Below are 24,217 nucleotides of genomic sequence, written 5' to 3'. Positions count from 1 at the left end.
ATTGATGTAAGAAAGACTTGCACTTCTCACTACCTCAGAACGTCCAAAGCACTCTATAGGCAATTAAGTCCATCTGGATTGGCGAGACTGTTTGTAATGTGGGAAACGGGGCAGTCGAAGTCCAAGGGAAATTTGCATGCAGCTGGGTCACACAAACAGCAACATCCCAGACAAGTTGATTTTCATGTTTGAGTCATGTTAGTTGAAGGATAAATTTTGGTCAGAGCATGATGGAAATCTCCCCTGCTTGTCTTAGAAATGACACCATGCAACCTCTTACATCCAACTGAGAAGGCAGGCATGCTCTGGGTTTAATGTCTCATCTGTAAGGCACACTAATGCTGTACTCCTGAGTACACTCTGTTTTGCTGCTTTTCATTAATCCATTTTGTAGGATATGGGCGTCAGTAGTTGGGCCCAGCATTTATTGCCTGACCCTTGTTGCCCCTTGAGAAGGTGGGGGTGAGCTGCCTTCTTGAACCGCTGCAGCCCATGTGCTGTGGATTGACCCACAATGCCCTTGGGGAGGGAATTCCAGGATTCTAACCCAGCAACACTGAAGGAACGGCAATATGTTTCCAAGTCAGGATGGTGAGTGGCTTGGAGGGGAACTTTAAGGTGGTGGTGTTCCCATGTATCTGCTGCCCTTGTCCTTCTGGGTGGAAGTGGTGGTGGGTTTGGAAGGTTTTGGGCAATGTCCTGGCTTTTTGAAATTACTTTTCAGGTTGGGTGCTTGGAGATGTCTCAGAACAGCATTCTAGTAGGTGGAAGACTGTATGAAAACTCAGCTGTATTGAGAAAAGGTCAGATAAATTATAGAAATGTAGAAACATGTGGAAGTGCAGATGTTGCGCTGCTCTGTATTTTTTTTTGCTGTTCTTGAAATTTCATAAGCCTACTTTTCTTTCCTGCAATTGGTAAAGGCACATGATCAAGAGGCATTGAGCTCAGTGAAAGTTCCATGTTGCCATGACGAGGCGGGGGTCTTGTTGTTTAACATTCAAACAATCTGAGAGGCTGCTGTTAGGGATTATCTGGGATCATATTGATAAGAAGTGAAGCTGCTTTTATTCAAGAAGTGAAATACAAGAACAGAAATGTTTTGCCGAGTCTGTATAACACTCTGGTCAGACCGCATTTGGAATATTGTGAGCAGTTTTGGGCCCTATACCTAAGGAAGGATGTGCTGGTGTTGATGGAGAGGTTTACAAGAATGATTCCAGGGATGAAGGGCTTGTCATATGAGGAGCGGTTGAGGACGCTGGCGTTTAGGATGAAGGGAATCTGATTGAAACATGCAGAACACTGAGAGGCCTGGAGAGAGTGGAGGTGGAGGAGATATTTCCTCTCGTAGGGGAGGGCACAGCCTCAAGAGTGAAGGGACAGCCCTGAGATCAGGAATATCTTCAGCCAGGGGGTGGTGAATCTACAGAACCCATTGTAGCAGAGGGCTGTGGAGCCCAAATCATTGAACAAAGAAAAGTACAGCACAGGAACAGGCCCTTCAGCCCTGCAAGCCTGCACTGATCCAGATCCTCTATCTAAACCTGTCAACTATTTCCTAAGGGTCTGTATCCCTCTGCTCCATGGCCGTTCACGTATCTGTCTAGATACATCTTAAATGTCACTATCGTGCCTGCCTCTACCACCTCCGCTGGCAACATGTTCCAGGAACTCACCACCCTCTGCATAAAGAACTTTCCACACATATCTCCCCAAAACTTTTCCCCACTCACCTTGACCTTGTGATCCCGAGTAATTGAGTCCCCCACTCTGGGGAAAAAGCTTCTTGCTATCCACCTTGTCTATACCTCTCATGATTTTGCAGACCTCAATCAGGTCCCCCCTCAACCTCTGTCTTTCTAATGAAAATAATCCTAAACTATTCAACATCTCTTCATAGCTAGCACCTTCATACCAGACAACATCCTAGTGAACCTCCTCTGCACCCTCTCCAAAGCATCCACATCCTTTTAGGTAATGTGGTGACCAGAACTGTATTCAGTATTCCAATTAAGACAGAGATGGATAGGTTCTTGATTAGTAAGGGGATAAAGGATTATTCTTTTTAATGTTATAGTCTTATGAAAGAGCAGGGTTATAATTTCAGGTGAACCTTTTCCAAAAGCTAAACAGCAAATTGATGAATTAACTGTAAGCCAAAAAACTTTCTTCACAGCTAATATCTTCCTGACACAACATGAGTGGGGAATTTACATGATTACCTCATGAGGAAAAGTCAGAATGTTTTACGATAAATGAGTTTAAAGCTGAATGAGATAGTAGGTCCAAACCAGACATACCTTGGGCATGTCCTGACCAAGCTTCAGAAGGACAGTGAGCTGCTCAGTAAGGTAGAGGTGCAGTGAGCATACTGGCAATGCCATTCAATTGCCTCTTGCCCCAATCCAATTAAGGTCGAGTGAACCTATTTTCTCCTTTGCATAACTTTTATTGGCACCTACTTAACATCTCTATATCTGTTTAACTACTATTAGTCTTTTAATCTGTTTGTCTTTTGCTCTGAGCACCCTCACCCTCTTCTGTCAACAGCATAAAAACCCCATATTCCAGCCATACAGCATGGAAAGAGACCTGTCGGTCCAACAGTCAAGAGAATGATGCTGGAAAAGCACAGCAGGTCAGGCAGCATCCGAGGAGCAGGAGAATTGACGTTATGGGCAAAAGCCCTTCATCAGAAATGAGGGTCAGGAGTCTCAAGTCTCCAACATTAGCAATAACTCGTCTTCATCGATAACAACAAAAAGCACTGGAGAAACTCAACAGGTCCAGCAACATTTATGGGGAGAGAAGCAGAGCACTTTAAATCTGATATGAATGTTCTTCAGAACGCAGGGTGTGGTTCATGTGTGGAATGAACTTCCTGAGGAATGTCAAAATGTTAACTCTGCTTCTCTCCCCATAAATGTTGCTGAACCTGTTGAGTTTCTCCAGTGCTTTCTGTTGTTATTGATGAAGACGGGTTACTGTTAATGTTGGAGACTTGAGCTTCTTTGAGCCAATGCAGATGTGATTTAACTTTTTTGTCAAACTCTCCTGATCACCTTGTCTATCAGACTCATCTATACCTCCCTTGACTCCATTCAGCCTAAACTGTTGATCAGTCCACTCCCTATTTGATTTTCCATTCAAGCCAACAACATTAATTTCCCCTCACATTTGAATCCTCCCTTTCCAAAATCCTACTCTCGAACACTTGGTTCTTGTAATGTTTCACTCAATCTCAAAGGCCCCTTTCCTTTCCAAAGTCTTTGGAAAACTAGGGAACAGCATTTTCCTTTTTCAGTTAGGAAGGTAACATCCTGGGGAGTGTTGCTGAACAAAGAGACCTTGGAGTGCAGGTTCATAGCTCCTTGAAAGTGGAGTCGCAGGTAGATAGGATGCTTTCCTTTATTGGTCAAAGTATTGAGTACAGGAGTTGGGAGGTCATGTAGTGGCTGTACAGGACATTGGTTAGGTCACTGTTGGAATATTGTGTGCAATTCTGGTCTCCTTCCTATCGGAAAGATGTTGTGAAACTTGAAAGGGTTCAGAAAAGATTTATAAGGGTGTTGCCAGGGTTGGAGGGTTTGAGCTACAGGGAGAGGCTGAACAGGCTGGGGCTGTTTTCCCTGGAGCGTCAGAGGCTGAGGGGTGACCGTATAGAGATTTATAAATCATGAGGGGCATGGATAGAGTAAATAGACAAAGTCTTTTTCCTGGGGTCGGGGAGTCCAGAACTAGAGGGCATAGGTTTAGAGTGAGAGGGGAAAGATATAAAAGGGACCTAAGGGACAACATTTTCATGCAGAGGGTGGTGTGTGTATGGAATGAGCTGCCAGACCAAGTGGTGGAGGCTGGTACAATGACAGCATTTAAAAGGCATCTGGATGGGTTGATATGGGCCAAGTGCTGGCAAATGGGACTAGATTGGGTTAGGATATCTAGTTTGCTAGAACAAGTTGGACTGAAGGGTCTGTTTCCGCGCCATACAACTCTATGTAACTTCACAGCCTTCAGGACTTAACACTGGGCACCGATGGCAGGTCTTGCCAACGGTGCCTACATCCCCTGAAAGACAAATAGGAGCACATACTCATCTGTTGCTGATGCTCCCAACCATGAGTATTTCACCCCCAATGCTGCTACGCCACCTTGCGTTTCACTTTCTGAATGGCAGTTATACCTTTACCTGTCATTGGGTTGTAGATGTGAACTCTCTGCTGTCACAACCTGCAGCCCTTGGCCTACACACCATCTCACGGTGACTCCACAGTGACCAGGCCTTACTGTCAGCTGCACCCTCACCAGCAGTGCCATTGAATGGGGTACAATGAGCTGTGACAACGTCATCGACTGCAGCTTGCCGACTGCCTGCGAACATACACATGATACAAAGCATTCTTACTGTGTGTGAGGCTTTGGGGAAATGATACAAGAGCCTTTCAATTTACCATCAATCATAAAACACTTCGCAAGGAGATAATCTAGTTATATTCAAAGGCCTAATTTCTTCATATCATTGTTACAGAAACAGTGAGGTATTCAGGGTATACCTTTGTTCTCAGGTACTCCTGAACGTTCTTCCATTTTGTCTGTTCCTGTGTTCGATAGAAGGTAAAGACTTTTTCCTTCAGAATCTGATAGTCTTGTTTCATTTGTTCAAGGAGCCCTTTGTCAAAGCAGCTACAGCACCCAGTCAAAGAGAGACAAAACATTCATTTAGTTCCAACTTACTGAGATCCTCCAACTGTGCTCAAATTTAAGCAAACTTAGTGGTTTCTTGTTTTATTTATTCACTTGAAATCGCTCTTGGTCAACATGGTGTTCATACTAACCCTTTCAATACCAGTCAGGCGTATATTTAAATGAAGTAGGATGTTTGTATTTGTTACAACATTGTGGCAATCAGATCAAACTCAGTTGGTGCATCAAAGTACGTCATGTTACGACTGTACAATACATTGATAAGGTCACACTTGGAGTACTGCGTACAATTCTGGTCACCCTGCTTTGGGAAGGATGTTATTAAACTGGAAAAGGGTGCAACAAAGTGTGATACTGAGACCGGAAGGTTTGATTTATTAGTGTCTTGGCATTTTCTCCCTGGAGCATCGAAACTGAGAGGTGACCTTATAGAAGTTTATAAAATCACGAGAGGCAGAGTAAAGGTGAGTAGCAAAGGTCTTTTCCCCGCGATTGGAGTGGGGGGGGGGGGGGGGGTGTCCAAAACTAGAGGGCATAGGTTTAAGGGGAGAGGGGACAGATTTAAGAGAGACCTGAGGGACAACTTTTTCACTCAGTGTGGGGTGTGTACATGCAACAAGCTGCGAGAGGAAGTGGTAGAGACGGGTACACATACAACATTTAAAAGACATTTGAACAGCTTCATGGATAGGAAAGGTTTAGAGGGATTCGCTAAATGCAGACAAACGGGACTCTTTTCTGTGCTGTGTGACTCTAGAACCTGTCCATCACCTGTCCATCACGGCTGGATAGCATGCCTGAACACCTCTTCAATACATTTTCAACCCGTGTCTCTTACCAAACCTCAGTTAGATAGGCTCCTGGGGAAGGCAAAGCAGAAATTGCAGGGTCCAACTGTTCTGGAAAATTCCTCTTAGACTACCACCCCACACTCCCCCTCCTCCACCTCCCCCACTCCCCAAACCCCCTTCAGATGATCAAGGTCAGTCCAGGATTCAAATGAGCCAAGTCGTTTCTATAAAGGCATTTGGGTTAATGTACTCCAGCTAGGCCATTCTTTGTGCACGTACGGAGTTATTACTACCACAGAAAGAAAGACATTAATAGAATGAAACATTATCACTGAAATGCATCATGTCAGAGAAATTTTCAGTAATAATAATCCTTATTTCCTTTTGTCATTTCTGGATTCATTTGTTTGTCTATCAGAGTAACCAATTCATTATTTTTTTACTCACTCATGGGCTGTGAGCATTGCTGGCAAAGCCAGAAACTTGCCCAACCCTGATTGTCCTCAAGGAGGTGGTAGTGAGCTGTCATCTTGAGCTGCCATAGTCCATGGTTCTGGGTACATCTGCAGGGCTGTTAGGGAGGGAGTTCCAGAATTTGACCAAGACCAGGTTCAAGAACAGCTTCTTCCCTGCTGTTATTAGACTTCTGAATGGACCTCTCAAATCTAATGTTGATCTTGCTTTTTGTGCATCTTCTCTGCAGCTGTAACATTGTAGGTATGGTCCACCTGTACTGCACATGAAAACAGAATTTTTTACCATGCTTAGGTAAGGGCTCATGTCTGAAACGTTGACCCTCCTGCTCCTCGGATGCTGCCTGACTAGCTGTGCTTTTCCAGCACCGCACTCTTCGACTTAGGCTCATGTGACAATAATAAATCGAAAAAAGTTAGCACATCTAAAAGCTGACCTCTGACATTCTGCTGTCTGGGAGTTCCAAACTCTACAGTCTGTGTACTAACCCACACACATTTATCCCTTCATTTATCAAGCATCCTCACTGACCTACTGTAGCTCCTGATAATAATGTACTTTCGTTTTCAGATTCTTACAACCCTCTCAAAAGGTAAAGTCACTGAAGACTGGTAAAGGAGATGCGTTGGCGTAACTGGCCAGCCATTTTGAAGTATACAAGTTTATTTATTTCATTTTAGCTCTGAGATCTTTCCAAATCTAGCCTCTTGAGGATCCCAGATTCCCAACACCAACATCCCACTGACATGCAGCTGCCAGGGCCCAGAGTTCTAGAATTCCATCCTTAAACCTCTTCTCCTCTCTTTCCTCCTTTATATCCTTTACATCCTGAACGTACAAGCTTTAGAGCACTGCTCCTTCATCATTACTACCCTGACGAAGGAGCAGCGCTCTGAAAGCTAGTGCTTCCAAATAAACCTGTTGGACTATAGCCTGGTGTCATGTGATTTTTAACTTTGCCCACCCCAGTCCAACACCAGCACCTCCATATTGTTATATTGTAGTCAAGCTCTGTTTGATGAGATTCTTGCAAAATGTCGTGGGATATTTTAAAGACTCCACCCAAATGCCATTATTGATACAGTACTGCAATCTTTGAGGTTCCTGTGCAAAACTTGTCCTTCACTTTTCTTATTGAAGTGATTGAGTTGTTTTCACTATGAGCAAAACGGATTTTCTTTTAGACTCCCTCCAGTGTGGAAACAGGCCCTTCGGCCCAAACAGTCCACACCCACCCTCCGCAGAGTAACCCACCCAGACCCATTTCCCTCTGACTAGTGCAACCTAGCACTATGGGCAATTTAGCACAGCCAATTCACCTGACCTGCACATCTTTGGACTGTGGGAGGAAACCGGAGCACCTGGAGGAAACCCGCACAGACACAGGGAGAATGAGCAAACTCCACACAGACTGAGTCTGGAATCGAACCGGGGACACTGGTGCTGTGAGGCTGCAGTGCTAACCACTGTGCCACCACGTGCCGACAGTTTCATCGTAACCATCTTATTTGAATTAATATGTCCAGCTTGCTCAATCCCTTCACAAGGCGGATGAGGATAGCTGCCTCATTTTATTGATTCAGGATCACATCCTTCCTGTGGGCTGAATGGCCTACTACTTTCCAATGTGTATTCATGGAACCTGAGATTTAATCTTGAAACATTGGAATTCAGTGCATCAATGGACAATATATATCATAATTCCATTGCACAGTCGATGACAAATTATAGCATGAATTTATTGACTCTAATACTTAGGATTTACCCTTACATTTTCACATAGACCATCAGACCTTAAGGTATAGGAGCAGAATTAGGCCATTCAGTCCATCGAGTCTGTTCAGCCAATCGATCATGGCTGAAATGTTTCTCAGCCCCCACCCTGTTCTCCTGCTTTCTCCCATTGACCCTTGACTCCCTTACCAACCAAGAACCTGTCTACCTCTGTCTTGAAAAAAGTGATTTAAAATTAAATTCAAAATTGTTGAATAATGCGATCATATAGAATAGCAGAGGCCTTTCAGCTTGTCATGTCTGTACTACCGAAGGTACACCACTATTTCAACATGTCCCACTTTCCCACTTTAGCCCCACAGCCTGGAACGTTATGACATTTCAAGTGGCTCATCCAATTACCTTTTAAAGGTTGTGAAGTTCCCTGCCTCATCTCCCCACCCAGGCAGCGCATTCCAGACCCTCACCACCCTCTGGGTGAAAAGATCTTCCCTCTAATCACCTCTAAACCTCCTGCCTTCCATTTTATGCCCCCCTTATTACTGACCCTTCATATGAGAGGAACAGCTGCTTCCTATCCACCCTGTCCATGCCCCTCCCCCATCAATTTAAACACCTCCATCAGGACTCCCCACACAACCTTCTCTGTTCAAAGAAAACAACCTGACCTTATCCATTCTCTCCTCATCACTGAAACGCTCCATCCCAGGCAATATCCCCTCCACACCCCCTCCAGTGCAATCACACGCTTCCAATAGTGTAGGGACCAGAACTGCACATAGTACTCCATATGTGGCTGAAGAAAATGTTCTGTACAGTTTCAACAGGATTTCCCTGCACTCATAATCTATGCCATGACTGATAAAGATCATCGGTTCGTTATAGAAGAAGCGATTGCCGAAATTTTCCAAACTAGAAGTCTCGCTCTATCACATCATTGCTGCACAGATACATGAGTGTACAAATGAACAAAATGTTCAGGCTGTACACCAGATGGCTCTGCTCAACAGTTCTACAGTGAGCTAAGTTGTTCAGTGATCTGCCAGAGACCAGTCACCTCACGACAGATCATTCCTATTTTCACATCTGTGAACAGCAGCAGCAGGGTGACCCCGGCACTGACGGGATTGTCCTCTGTGCAGAGATGGAGACATGTATCAGTCCTGAGGAAGGGTCACTGGACTCGAATCATTCACTCTGATTTCTCTTCATAGATGCTGCCAGCAACCTTTGTTGTAGCTGTTGTTTGAGACAAGATCTGTGCCCTCCAGAGTTTGCAGGAATCAGAGAATTATAAAATTCCTACAGGGCAGTAAGAGGCCATTCAGTCCATCTAGTCTGCACCAACCCTCCAGACCTCATCCCTCTCAGACTCACCCTGTATTTTCCATGGCTAACCCACCTAGCCTTCATATTTCTGGGCAATTTCCCATGGCCAATCCACCTGACCTGCACATCTTTGGATAGTGGGAGGAAACCCACGCAGACACAGGGAGAATGTGCATGCTCCACACAGACTGTCACCCAGGGTGGGATCGAACCCAGGTCCCTGGTGCTGTGAGGCAGCAGTGCTAACCACTGAGCCACCGGGCCACCCGTAATGGTAAGGAGCTCCAAATGAAGATCAGGTTGTGCTGCTGAAGACAGGATTCACTCCTCTTTAAAACCCCTCTCCAACAACCAATCAAAAAAGTCATGACTGACTTGATTTTAACCTCAACTTTACATCCCTGGATAATCTTTCATCCCCTTTGGAATCATGAATCTATCTGTCTCTGCCTTAAAAATATTTAAAGACTCTACATTCACTGCCTTTTGAACACAGAACAATACAGAACAGGGACAGGTCATTTGGCCACCATAACTGAGAAAGGGAATTCCAAAGACTGAGAAAGAATAATGTTTTCTTATCTCTGTCTTAAAAAAGGGGATTCCCCTTATCTTTAAACTATGGCCCCTGTTCTAGATTCTTCTGCAAGAGAAAACATACTTTTCACATTCATCCAGTCAAGTGTTCCCAGGATTTGACATGCCTTTGGAAAGTCAACATTATATCTACTATGATCACTGTTCCAGACCACATCTCACTGTCTGGAACAAAACAATCGCTTCTGTTTCTCTTGTCCATCTCCTTCGTAAGGGAGCATCCATTTAAGACAGAGATGAGGAGGAACTCCCTCTCTCAGAGGGGAGTGAATTCTTTACCACAGAGGGCTGTTGAGATTGGATCACTGAGTATATTCAAGGCTGAGACGGAGAGACCGATTTGTAATCAGTAAGAGAATGAAGTGTTCTGGGGGAAAAGCAGGAAAGTGGAGTTGAGCGTTATCAGACCAGCCACCATCTCGATGGGCTGAATGGCCTGGTTCTGCTCCTATGCCTTATGGTCTTAAATTTTTGTTGCCTAGTTACCAATCCCTCTGCCACTCGAGGGAGACACTGAATAGGCTGGTATTGTTTTCCCTGGAGTGTTGGCGGCTGAGGGGTGACCTTACAGAGGTTTATAAAATCATGAGGAACATGGATAGGATAAACAGACAAAGTCTTTTCCCTGGGGTGGGGGAATCTAAAACTAGACAGCATAGGTTTAAAGTGAGAGGGGCAAGATTTAAAAGGGACCTAAGGGGCAACCTATTCACGCAGAGGGTGGTGCGTGTATGAAATGAGAGGAAGTGGTGGAGGGTGGTACAACTACATCATTTACAAGGCATCTGGATGGGTATATGAATAGAAAGGGTTGAGAGCAATAGGGACCAAATGCTGGCAAATGGGATGAAATTAATGTAGGATATCTGGTTGGCATGGACTGGTTGAACCGAAGGGTCTGTTTCCGTGCTGTACATCTCTCTGACTCTAATAAAGACATTAACAATGTTGAGTACCTCTACCAAATCTCCTCAAATCTTCTGTGCTGTGAGGAAGACAACCATATGACCATCAGAATTATGATCAGGAGAAGGCCATTCAGCCCTTGAGTTTGCTCAACCATTCAATAGGATCATGGCTGATCCAACATTCCTCACTTTCCTGCCCTGTCTCTATAACCTTACCTCAGCCTCCGTGGCAAGGAGTTCCAAAGACTCTCAACCCTCTGAGAGAAGGAATTCCTGCCCATCTCAGTCTGAAATTGGTGCCCCTTTATTCTGAGACTATACCCTCTGGTCCTGGACTCTCCCATGAGGGGGAAACATCCTCTCAGCATTGACCCTGTCAACCCCCTGGACAATCTTCTCCATGCAGTTTCTCAGCCCCCTTCACCATCCGAGTCAATCTCGTTCACTAACCCCCTGAGTGCAGCGTTCACAACGCCTTCAGTTGGAGCCAAACCAACCACCTTTCCAGCCCCGCCATCAATTTAAGATTGTAAACAAAAAAAAAACAAGAATTGCAGGAAAAGCTGAGCAGGTCTGTGGAGAGAAATCAGAGTTAACGGTTCAGGTCTAGTGACCCCTCTTCAGAATTGATGGTAGCCAGGAAAATGTCGGCTTATATGCAGAAGACAGGGTGAGGAGAGAGGGGTAAGGAGTAAGTGATGGGAGGGGATGAAGCCCAGAGAGAGAGAAGAACAGTTGGACAGTCAAAGGAGTGGGTACCGATCAGACTGGGAGAATCAATATAGACAAACCGAAGATTGGAAGCACCCAGAAAGCCAAGCAACATCAGGGAAGTGGAGAAATCTATGTTTCGGATCAAGACCTTTCATCAGGATGGGGGAGGAGGAAGAGAGCTCAAGAAATAATTTGCGCAAACTGTGGACTCAGTTACAAATCACACCACACCAGGTTATAGTCCAACAGGTTTGTTTGGAAGCACTAGCTTTCAGAGCGCTGCTCCTTCATCAGGCAGCTGTGGAGCAGGATCATAAGACACAGAATTTTGCTATAAATCTTTTCTATAAATTCTGTGTCTTATGACATAGCTACCTGATGAAGGAGCAGCACTCTGAAAGCTAGTGTTTCCAAATAAACCTGTTGGACTATAACCTGGTGGTGGGTGATTTTTAACTTTGTCCACCCCAGTCCAACACCAGCATCTCCACATCAGAAATAAATATAGAGAGTGGAGTTGGGCTGGGGGAAAGGTAGTTGGGATAGCAATAGGTGGAGGGTTATCGTGATAGTCAGTGGGAAATGTGGAGCGGAGAGGTGGGAAGGAAGACGGACAGGTCAAGGAGGTGGAGAGGAGAGGATGAGATTGGTGGTGGGGAGATAGTGAACCTCGTGAGGCAGGAGGTGCAATGGAAGGGAGGAGATGGGGCTGGGAAGGGAGCCGGAGAATAGGTGGGAAGGTTATTTGAAATTGGAGAACTCAGTGTCGAGTCCTCTGGGCTATAGGCTGCCCAGGCGGAAGATGAGGTGTTGTTCTTCCAATATGTGGTCTGATGCACTATGGCAATGGTGGAAACTGAGGTTGGACTTGTCAGAAAAGGGAATCGAAATGGGCGGATGTCTGGGAGATCAGGCTGACCAGTTAGGTCCATGCAACGATGCTCAGCGAAATGGTTACCTACTCCATGCTGGGTCTCACCAATGTAGAGAAGACCACAGCAGGAGCACTGGATGAATTAATGAATAGCTCTTAACGAGGATTGTTAGTGGCTAATAATGGGTGCTTTGTAAAGACAGACAATGAGATAACAAGGCCTGGGGTGCGGGGGCTAGTGTAAGGACATGGGAGAAGCTCCAACCCTGGAATTGATTAACTTGATATTGAGTCCAGAAGGCTATAGAGTTCCTTTCGCGGTAATTTAAGATGGTAATCTGGGCTGTGCCATTCAGTAAGGCCTGTACCTCTCGTTCGCCAGCTCTTTCTGTGCCAGGGTTAGTCGCTGGATGAACATTTCCTTCTTGGTCAGTTCAGCATCAGCACGACATGAGCCCTCCTGTGGATTTGTGGGACAGACAGACTCTGTGAGAAGGTAGACTGCCTCTCGATGCAGGGTGCGGGAACACTGCAGCAGTTGGAGGGCCTGGAGAGCAAGAAAGCTTTGTGAACTCCCTGAGGAATATTTCAATGTTTGCAAATGCATTCACGAGATTGGGTGTCGCTGGCTGGGCCCTGCATTTGTTGCTGTCCCTAATTGCCCCTAAGGAGGTGGTAATGAGCTACCTCTGTGAATCAATGCAGAGGCACCCACAATGCTATTAAGGAGGGAGTTTCAGGAACTTGACAGCGAAGGAGCAGTGAGAAACGTCCAAGTCAGGATGGAGGGCAACTTGCAGGGGCATCCCATGTATCTCCTGCCCTTGTCAATCTAGGATGTAGAGGTCATGGGTTTGGAAGGTGCTGTTGGAGGAGCCTTGGTGAATCGCTGCAGTGTATCTTGTAGATGGCACACACACGGCTGCTTCTGTGCAACCACGGTAGAGGGAGGTGATGTGGAAAGAGGTGGAAATTTAAGACAGAGATGAGGGTGAATGTCATCTCTCAGAGGATATTGAATCTGTCGAATTCCTTACCGCAGAGAGCTGTGTTGGCCGGGCCATAAGCTATATTCAAGGCTGAGAGAGAAAGCTTTCTAATCAGAAAGTGAATCAAGGGTTGTAGGAAAGGTCAAGAAAACGGAGCCGAGGATTTTCAGATCACACAGAGTGGCGGAGCAGACTCGATGGGCTGAATGGCCTTAATTCTGCTCCTATGTTTTAATGGATGGGGTGTCCAATGAGCAGACTGTTCTGTTCTGGATGGAGTCAAGCCTCTTGCGTATGTCTGGTCATGTTAATACCTGTTACCTCACTTGAGTAATTAGGCACGTCACCAATGTCTGATTCAGAGGCAAGTGTCAATATCTGAATCCCTTTGAAGTTATGAGAAAATATGTCTTTTACTTTAAGTCCCAGTGATGAGATATTCCTGACCTCCAAACATTCTCACTGAAGTACGGAGGACCTGGAATCCCAACACCTCCAGTTATTTGCACAGGGCAATGTGCTCAGACTAATGACGGCTGTTAATCAAGTCTGGGAATTCCGCAGTAGATCTGATGGGAATGTTTTATGAAGTCGGAGGTGGAAAAGCAACACACATGGTTGATACCTCGCAATAGACAATGGTCAGCATCTGGTTGACAATTCCCCTTCAAGTTTTCTTTTCACTCACCCCTTCAACACACACACACACACAGCCAGACACACACACTCTCTCACACGCACACACATACAAACACACACACGTACACAGACACTGATACTCTCCGACACACATGCACACTCTCTCAAACACAGACACACGTACCCTCTGACACACACACACACACACTCACACGCACAGAAACACATACCCTCTGACACACATACAAACACACTGTCTCTCTTCACATACACATGCATTCTCTCACACAGACACACGTACCCTCTGACACACACACTCTCTCACACGCACAGACACACATACTCTCTGACACACATACAAATGCATTCTCTCTCTTCACACACGCACACGCATTCTCTCACACAGACACATGTACCCTCTGACACACACACTTACAAACACACACACTCACACACACAGACACACATACCCTCTGACACATGCACTTACAAACATACACACACTCACACGTGCTCTCACCGACATACCCTCTGACACACACAAACATACAAAAACACACACATACTCTCACGCAAGTGCACACTCTCTCACACACACAGACACACATACTCTCTGACACACACACTTATACTTGAATGATGAATTCAATCAAAATGACAGCAACATTTGAAAATGAGGAGTTTGCTGCAGCCAGGGTTCATTAATGTAACAAGAACCATTACCTGCTGATGACTCGCTTTGATGCTTTTTATGAGCTGCTTCAATTTGCTTATCTCGTCTTCTTGAGCTCTCAACTCCATCTGACGGATCCGAGCTCCAGGCGCCGGAATGCTGAGAGGCGAAACTGAAGCAAAGCCAGACTCTGGCACCTAGACAGACGGGGAAGAGTCATTTCTCAAATTGGATTGTTCTGGTCAAAAGGATCTTTCTAAATAAAAATTGCACAAAACTCAGACTAATGGATTTAGTTGGCAATCCACAGCCTCACTCGATACTGGAATTTCACAAGTGAAGATTTAATTTTTTATAATTCGTGCTGTCTGGCTGTTGTATAAGAAGTAGTTGTACACTCATAGAATTAAAGAGTTATTCATCACAGAAGAGGCCATTCAGCCTTTTATGCAATGGTGGCTTTTTGAAAGTGTTACCCAATTAGTCCGACTTCCCCATTCCTTCCCCTGTCAAACATGAAAACAATGCACCACGATGCAGGGCAGTGAATGGAGTTTCGATCAAGTCAGCTGCTTACTCCTGGATGGTGTCGAGTTGCCTGAGTGTTGTTGGAGCTGCCCCCAGCCAGGGCAAGTGGGGAGTGTTCCATCACACAGTCCTGACTTGTGCCTTGGAGATGGTGGGACAGGCTTTGGGGAGTCAGGAGGTGAGTTACTCACTTCCCAGTCACAGACCTGCTCTTGTAGTCACAGTATTTACTTGGCTGGTCCAGTGTGTTTCTGGGCAATGATAACCCCCAACGATATCACTCATAGGAAATTCAGTCATGGTGATGTCATTGAATGTCAAGGCAAGATGGTTAGATTCTCTCTAGTTGGTGATGATCATTACTTAGCACTTGTGTAGCATGAAGATTAATTAGTTGGTTTGCCATTGTGTTTCAAATGGATCACTGAGATCATCAACTAAGAGGTAAGTTAATTTTTAAACTTTGACATAGAGATTTTGTTTCAGGCAGTTAGTTCCTGAATGGGTTAATTGATCTCATGCGATAAGCTCTGTCCATCAGGATGCAAAAGATTTGATTTGATTTAATTTGATTCGAGTTGTTGTTGTCTTGTGTGCCGAGCTACAATGAAAAGTGTTGTTTTACATGCTTTACAGGCAGATCGCACTATCCAGGTGCATCAGGGTAACAGAACAGAGTGCAGGGTACAGTTTTACAGCTGCTGGGAAGGTGCAGCGAGAGATCAACTTCAACATTAAAGTGGTCCATTTCAAGCCTGCTAACAGCGGGGAAGAAGCTGTCTTTGAATCTGTTCATACGTGTATTCAAACATTTGTATCTCCTGCCTGATGGAAGAGGGTGGAAGAGAGTATAACTGGGGTGGGAGGGGTCTTTGATGATGTTGGCTGCCTTCCTGAGGCAGTGGGAAGTGTAGGCGGAGTCAATGGATGGAAGGTTGGTGATGGACTGGGCTGTGTTCGTGACTCTCTGTAGTTTCTTGTGGTGTTGCGAAGATCAGTTGCTGTATCACACTGTGATACATCCAGATGGGATGCTCTCTATGGTGCATCTATCAAAATTTGTAAGACTGATACTGAGAGGAGTTAAATGGGTTCCACATTTGTTACAAAGTCAGTGTGAGAGTATTTGAGTTGCTGTGACACTGAGTCTGATGTCTCTATGGACACCATCGTGTATCTTGTTTATATAATAGCCATTACATACAAAGCAGTGAATGTTTACCATGTATGGAGATTGAGCCTCACTTGCTGAAGACTGCGTATGGTAATTCCTCCCCACTTGGTATCAGTAAGTTAGGCAGTGGCCAAGCAACCAGCGGGATTGGTGACAATTAATCTACTCAAAGCATCTCAACATGACCGTAGCACAGAAAAGGAGGAACTGGAGAAAGTAACAAACCTGGAAAGTCATCATTGTAGTTCATCTTTCTCATTAGGGTGGTTAGCACTGCTGCCTCACAGCGCCAAGGACCTGGGTTCGATTCCACCCTCAGAGCACCCAGAGGAAACCAGCACAGACACAGGGAGAATGTGCAAACTCCACACAGACTGTCGCTCAAGGCTGGAGTCGAACCTGGGTCCCTAGTGCTATGAGGCAGCTGTGCTAACCACTGAGCCACCGTGCCACCCCCAAAGCAGAGCATAAAGACCAGCATGGGCCTGTAATGTGGAATTGGTGTAACTTGCCTAAATCCGGGGAGATTGTTTCTCCCAGCTCTCCTGCTAGCCCACTCTGTTTGGCCTCCCCATTCTCCCTTTGTCTGTCCCAGGATCTAACTGGAGAGTCACCTGGCAAATCCAAATGCAGAAAGTGCTGGAGAAACTCAGCAGGTCATTGGAGATAGAAACAGAGTTATTGTTTTGGTTCCAGTGACCCTTCTTCAGAACTGCTTGTAACTGCGAAAAAAATTGGAATATACACTGGAGATGGGATGGGGGCAGGGGGTAGGTGTAAATGATGGGTGGGGATGAGCCCAGAAAGACAAAAAAACACTTGGGCAGAGGAGTGGATGAAGACCAGCCTGGGAGAATGAACACCCCCTAATAGGGACCCACTAATAATGGCTGCCAATGGGTAGTATGTGATAGCAGCTCAGGCCTGGTGTGTGGGGGATGGGGTAAGGACATGGGAGAAAGTGCTCAGGCCTTAAAGTTATTGAACTCAATATTGAGTCCTGAAAGTGGCAGGGACCCCAAACGGAAAACGAGGTGCTGTTCTTCCAGCTTGCACTGAGCTTTGCTGGAGCACTGCAGCAAGCCCGAGACAGAGATGTTGGCCAGGAAACAGGGTGGGGTGTTGAAATGGCAGGCGACCTGGGTCACTTTTGTGGATAGTACATTGGCGTTCTACAGAGCGGTCACCCAGTCTGCCCAGTGTGGAGAGACCAGTGCAGATGCGCAGCACAACTGAATCTCAGAATCAAGGCAGCTGCCTCTGGATGTCTGAGTGCTGCCTGCAGATCGGCACCAGTGCAATGATAGGGCCTGAGGATTAGGCCTTAGGCCTCAGTGTTCGCTCGTAGCACACCGTCGTAGTGCAGGCTCCAAAACAGGCCTAGGCCGAAGTGAAGCCTATTCTGCACCATGTCATACCAGCTCAGCAAACAGCCTCAATAAAATAAAAGCATAACTCAGTCAGAAAGCTCCTTTTAAACCACGGTTGTTGAAGTAAAGACATAATTTCTTCTAATTTGTTGTTCAAATTCCCAGCTTTCTGTTTAAAGATGTTGAAAGAGAGAAAATCAGAATGGTCTTGGATGCTTTCAAGCCAAGTCCAGTTTTCAAAGGGTTAAGAGCCAAAATACCAAAGTGTGTGATCCTTTCCTTGACCTTTCACGAGGAGTGAAGCCAAAGGCCGAAGGCTTAGCTCCCTCCACACTGAGACCACCCTGACAGGAGAATTCCAATTCCCCCCAGCCCCCACATCCCCCCCCACCCCCCACCAACTCCCAACCACAAGCTAAGATTCGGAATGAATTTTTTTTAAAAAGCTTTGCACCTTCAATTTTAACAGCAGCCGATTGTTAAAAAGGACATTGGAAAGTATTCGATTTGCTTTTGAGGTTCCAGGTTTGCAGACCACACAGTGGCGGGTGGGAGGGGGGAGCTGTGAGGTGAACGCAGAGGTGCTTTAGTGTGACTTGGTCAACTCGAGTGAGTGGTCGTATAGTGTGGATAAATGTAGGGTTGTTCACTTTGGTAGCAAACAACAGGAATACAGGCTATTACATGAATGGGAATAGATTGGGAATGGGGGAGGTGCAACAAGACCTGGCTTCCCTTGTACTGCAGTCACTGAAAGTGCAGGGGCAGCAGGCGGTGAAGAAGGTAAATGGGGAAATGTTGACCTTCATAGCAAGAGGATTCGAGTACAGGAGCAGGGCTGTCTTACTGCAATTGTACAAGGTCTCAGTGAGACCATATCCAGAGCTCGTTATCTGAGGAAAGATGGAGGGAGTGCAGTGCAGGTTTCCCAGACTGATTCCTGCAGATGGTGGGACTGATTTATGAAACGAGACTGGATCGGTTAGGATTATATTCACTGGGGTTTTGAAGAATGAGGGGAGGACCTCATAGAAACCTATAAACATCTAAAAGGACTAGACTGAGGTAGCAATGCACTGCCAAGCTGAGAGAGGGTAAAAGAATATTGCTGGAGGTTGTTATTGGCACGATGACCAACCTTCCTGGATATTATGGAACTGCCTACCATTAGGCAGCTGTGCCATCTCCTGGATCATTTTTAGATTAGATTAGATTAGATTACTTACAGTGTGGAAACAGGCCCTTCGGCCCAACAAGTCCACACCGACCCGCCGAAGCGCAACCCACCCATACCCCCACATTTACCCCTTTTAACCTAACACTATGGGCAATTTAGCATGGCCAATTCACCTGACCTGCACATCTTTGGACTGTGGGAGGAAACCGGAGCACCCGGACGAAACCCACGCAGACACGGGGAGAATGTGCAAACTCCACACAGTCAGTCGCCTGAGTCGGGAATTGAACTCGGGTCTCTGGCGCTGTGAGGCAACAGTGCTAACCACTGTGCCACCGTGCCGCCCACAAATTTTGTTACATTTTCCTCTGGGAGCACCCAAAGGGAACCCATGCGCACACGGGGAGAATGTGCAAACTCTACACGGACAGTCACCCGAGGCTGGAATCAAACCCAGGTCCCTGGTGCTGTGAGGCAGCAGTGCTAACCACTGAGCCACTGTGCCACCTCAAGCTTTCAAAGGATTGGGTTGGTGGGGTGGGGGGGGGGGGGGGGGGGCGGGGGTTGGGGAGGAAATTCAAATTCAGAGCTTCTGGTCCACTACCACATTCCATCCTCACTAAAAGGAGTGAAGCCTAACTCTTGTTTCAGACACATTCCTGATGAAGGGCTTATGCCCGAAACGTTGACTCTCCTGCTCCTCGGATGCTGCCTGACCTGCTGGGCTTTTCCAGCACCGCGCTTTTCAACGATGGCTCTCCAGCATCTGCAGTCGTCACTTTCTCCTTGTCAGAGACTGTGTCTGTATGTGGCACGTGTGTGTGTGTGTGTGTGAGAGAGAGAGGGACTGTGACAGTATGTGAGGGTTAAACATTGGTACAGAAACACTGCATGTAAGTGACTCGCTGGAACCAAACCATCTGCAGAGCCCTGGAGAGGTCTGTCAATCTTGAAGGAGTGTTTACTCATTCAGTAACCTTGCACAGGATCAATAGTATCATTTCCTCTCACTACAAACACACCAGTTTGCATTACCCTATCCCTTTTTCTCTTTGATACTATTGAAGGGAGTGATGTCTGGGCTTTAATATTTATTTTTCTTCTGAAGCTACTCTTCTGCATTCACACAGCCCACACACTAATTCCCCGATTTGTAACCAGCAGCATTTGATATCCCCTGCGTGATTGCAAAAACATTTTGCTAACAGCTGCAGGAGTGGCCCTAGTATTCCTGCATCTTCAAAAGGTACATGGAGAAATAAACTAAATTAAAGGAATGTTATAACCTAATGAGATATAGCAGCCTGTAAGAGGGTGTGTGTCCTTGTGTGTTTCTGTTTATGAATGTGTTGTTGCATGGGTACATCTGTGTGTGTGCTTGCATCTGTGTGTGTGTACCCCTGAGTGTGTTTCTGATTGCTTGTGTGTATTTTTCTGTTTGTGTATGTGTATGTCCCCATCTGTGTGTGTGTTTCTGTTTGTGTGTTTCTGTTCTGTGTCCCATGTTTGTGTCTGTGTTTTTGTTTGTGTATTTGTGTGTCCCCATGTGTGTGATTCTGATTGCGTATGTGTGTGTGTCTATGTTTGTATCTGTGTGTTTATGTTTGTGTATATGTGTGTGTCTCTATGTTTATATCGGTGTGGGATTCTGTTTATGTATATAAGACCATAAGACATAGGAGAGGAAATAAGGCCATTCGGCCCATCGAGTCCACTCCGCCATTCAATCATGGCTGATGGGCATTTCAACTCCATTTACCCGCATTCTCCCTGTAGCCCTTAATTCCTTGTGACATCAAGAATTTATCAATCTCTGCCTTGAAGACATTTAGCGTCCTGGCCTCCACTGCACTCTGTGGCAATGAATTCCACAGACCCACCACTCTCTGGCTGAAGAAATGTCTCCGCATTTCTGTTCTGAATTTACCCCCTCTAATTCTAAGGCTGTGTCCACGGGTCCTAGTCTCCTCGCCTAACGGAAACAATTTCCTAGCATCCACCCTTTCCAAGCCATGTATTATCTTGTAAGTTTCTATTAGATCTCCCCTTAATCTTCTAAACTCCAATGAATACAATCCCAGGATCCTCAGCCATTCCTCATATGTTAGACCTACCATTCCAGGGATCATCCGTGGGAATCTCCGCTAGACACGCTCCAGTGCCAGTATGTCCTTCCTGAGGTGTGGGGACCAAAACTGGACACAGTACTCCAAATGGGGCCTAACCAGAGCTTTATAAAGTCTCAGTAGCACAACAGTGCTTTTATATTCCAACCCTCTTGAGATAATTGACAACATTGCATTCGCTTTCTTAATCACGGACTCAAACTGCATGTTTACCTTTAGAGAATCCTCAACTAGCACTCCCAGATCCCTCTGTACTTTGGCATGTGTGTCTCTATGTTTGTATCTGTGTGTGTTTCTGTTTGTGTATATGTGTTTATGTATATAAGACCATAAGACATAGGAGACATAGGAGTGTGTGTTTCTGTTTATGTATATGTGTGTCTCTATGTTTGTATCTGCGTGTGTTTCTGTTCGTATCTGTGTGTGTTTCTGTTTATGTATATGTGTGTCTCTATGTTTGTATCTGCGTGTGTTTCTGTTTGTGTATATGTGTGTGTCTCAACGCAAGGAGTATCAGAAATAAGGTGGGTGAACTTAAGGCGTGGATCGGTACCTGGGACTACGATGTTGTGGCCATCACGGAAACGTGGATAGATGAGGGACAGGAATGGCTGTTGGAGGTTCCTGGTTACAGGTGTTTCAGTAAGATTAGGGAGGGTGGGAAAAAAGGAGGGGGGGTGGCATTGCTAATTAGAAATGGTATAACGGCTGCAGAAAGGAAGTTTGAGGGGGATCTGCCTCTGGAGGTAGTATGGGCTGAAGTCAGAAATAGGAAAGGTGCAGTCACCTTGTGTTTACTATAGGCCCCCCAATAGCAGCAGAGATGTGGAGAAACAGATTGGGAAACAGATTTTGGAAAGGTGCAGAAGCCACAGGGTCGTAGTCATGGGCGACTTCAACTTCCCAAATATTGATTGGAAGCTCTTTAGATCAAGTAGATTGGATGGGGCGGTGTTTGTGCAGTGTGTCCAGGAAGCTTTTCTAACGCAGTATGTAGATTGTCCAACCAGAGGGGAGGCCATATTGGATTTGGTACTCGGTAATGAACCGGGACAAGTGGTGGGCTTGTTAGTGGGTGAACATTTTGGTGATGGTGACCACAATTCTGTGACTTTCACCTTGGTTATGGAGAGAGATAGGTGCGCACAACAAGGTAGATTTTATAATTGGGGGAAGGGAAATTACGATGCTGTAAGGCAGGATTTGAGGAGCATACGTTGGGAGCATAGGCTGTCAGGGAAGGATGTGGTGGAAATGTGGAACTTTTTCAAAGAGCAGATACGACGTGTCCATGATATGTATGTACCTATCAGGCAGGAAAGAAATGGTCGTGTGAGGGAGCCTTGGTTGACGAGAGAGGTTGAATGTCTGGTAAAGAGGAAGAAGGAGGCTTACATAAGGTTGAGGAAACAGGATTCAGACAGAGCAGTGGAGGGATACAGGATAGCCAGAAGGGACCTGAAGAAAGGGATTAGGAGAGCTAAGAGAGGGCATGAAAAATCGTTGGCGGATAGGATCAAGGATAACCCCAAGGCATTTTATGCGTATGTGAGAAACCTGAGAATGACGAGAACGAGGGTAGGTCCGATCAAGGACAGTAGTGGGAGACTGTGTATTGAGTCGGAAGAGATAGGAGAGGTCTTGAACAAGTACTTCTCTTCAGTATTTACGAACGAGAGGGACCGTATTGTAGAAGAGGAGAGTGTGAAATGGACTGGTAAGCTAGAAGAGATACCTGTTAGGAAGGAAGATGTGTTGGACATTTTGAACAACTTGAGGATAGACAAGTCCCCCGGGCCTGACGGGATATATCCTAGGATTATGTGGGAAGCAAGAGAGGAAATTGCAGTACCATTGGCAATGATCTTCTCGTCTTCACTGGCAACGGGGGTGGTACCAGAGGACTGGAGAGTAGCGAATGTTGTGCCCCTGTTCAAAAAAGGGAATAGGGATAACCCCGGGAATTACAGGCCTGTTAGTCTTACTTCTGTGGTAGGCAAAGTAATGGAAAGGGTACTGAGGGATAGGATTTATGAGTATCTGGAAAGACACTGCTTGATTAGGGACAGCCAGCACGGATTTGTGAAGGGTAGGTCTTGCCTTACAAGTCTTATTGAATTCTTCGAGGAGGTGACCAAGCATGTGGATGAGGGTAGAGCAGTGGATGTAGTGTACATGGATTTTAGTAAGGCATTTGATAAGGTTCCCCATGGTAGGCTTATGCGGAAAGTCAGGAGGCATGGGATAGAGGGAAATTTGGCCAATTGGATAGAAAACTGGCTAACCGGTCGAAGGCAGAGAGTGGTGGTAGATGGTAAATATTCAGCCTGGAGCCCAGTTACAAGTGGAGTTCTGCGGGGATCAGTTCTGGGTCCTCTGCTGTTTGTAATTTTTATTAATGACTTGGAAGAGGGAGTTGAAGGGCGGATCAGTAAATTTGCAGACGATACGAAGATTGGTGGAGTTGTGGATAGTGAGGAGGGCTGTTGTCGGCTGCAAAGGTACTTAGATATGATGCAGAGCTGGGCTGAGGAGTGGCAGATGGAGTTCAACCCTGCCAAGTGTGAGGTTGTCCATTTTGGAAGAACAAATAAGAATGCGGAATACAGGGTTAATGGTAGGGTTCTTAGTCAGGTGGAGGAACAGAGGGATCTTGGGGTCTATGTACATAGATCTTTGAAGGTTGCCACTCAGGTGGATAGAGTTTGTAAGAAGGCCTATGGAGTATTATCGTTCATTAGCAGAGGGATTGAATTCAAGAGTCGTGAAGTGATGTTGCAGCTGTACAGGACTTTGGTTAGGCCACAGTTGGAGTACTGTGTGCAGTTCTGGTCGCCTCACTTTAGGAAAGATGTGGAAGCTTTGGAGAGGGTGCAGAGAAGATTTACCAGGATGTTGCCTGGAATGGAGAGGAAGTCATACGAGGATAGGTTGAGAGTTCTCGGCCTTTTCTCGTTGGAACGGCGAAGGATGAGGGGTGACTTGATAGAGGTTTATAAGATGATCAGAGGAATAGATAGAGTAGACAGTCAGAAACTTTTTCCCCGGGTACAACAGAGTGTTACAAGGGGACATAAATTTAAGGTGAAGGGTGGAAGGTATAGGGGAGATGTCAGGGGTGGGTTCTTTACCCAGAGAGTGGTGGGGGCATGGAATGCGCTGCCCATGGGAGTGGTAGAGTTGGAATCATTGGCGACCTTTAAGCGGCATTTGGATAGGTACATGGATGGGTACTTAATCTAGGTTAGAAGTTCGGCACAACATCGTGGGCCGAAGGGCCTGTTCTGTGCTGTATTGTTCTATGTTCTATGTTCTATGTTTGTATCTGTGTGTGTTTCTGTTTGTGTATATGTGTGTCTCTATGTTTGTGCCTGTGTTCCTGGTTATGTATATGTGTGTCTCTGTGTTTGTTT

At 45.8% G+C, this 24,217-nt stretch overlaps 1 protein-coding gene across 1 annotated transcript in view; it reads right to left on the bottom strand.

The window, feature by feature from the left end:
• The window catches only part of LOC122553279 (uncharacterized), a 173,449-nt gene that overhangs the window by 427 nt on the left and 148,805 nt on the right, over positions 1–24,217 (bottom strand). Inside the window, exons 12-15 of the mRNA XM_087991758.1 lie at positions 14,480–14,626; positions 12,497–12,675; positions 4,557–4,686; positions 4,193–4,374 (exon numbers count right to left, since the gene is read on the bottom strand). Coding sequence (XP_087847884.1) covers positions 4,193–4,374; positions 4,557–4,686; positions 12,497–12,675; positions 14,480–14,626 — 638 coding nt within the window. The remainder of the gene's footprint in view (positions 1–4,192; positions 4,375–4,556; positions 4,687–12,496; positions 12,676–14,479; positions 14,627–24,217) is intronic.

The sequence above is a fragment of the Chiloscyllium plagiosum genome, unplaced genomic scaffold, assembly GCF_037043375.1.
Source record: "Chiloscyllium plagiosum isolate Xiang-an unplaced genomic scaffold, Cpla_swu_hap1 HiC_scaffold_10, whole genome shotgun sequence".
NCBI lineage: Eukaryota > Metazoa > Chordata > Chondrichthyes > Orectolobiformes > Hemiscylliidae > Chiloscyllium > Chiloscyllium plagiosum.
This window is presented reverse-complemented; position numbering and strand designations above follow the sequence as displayed.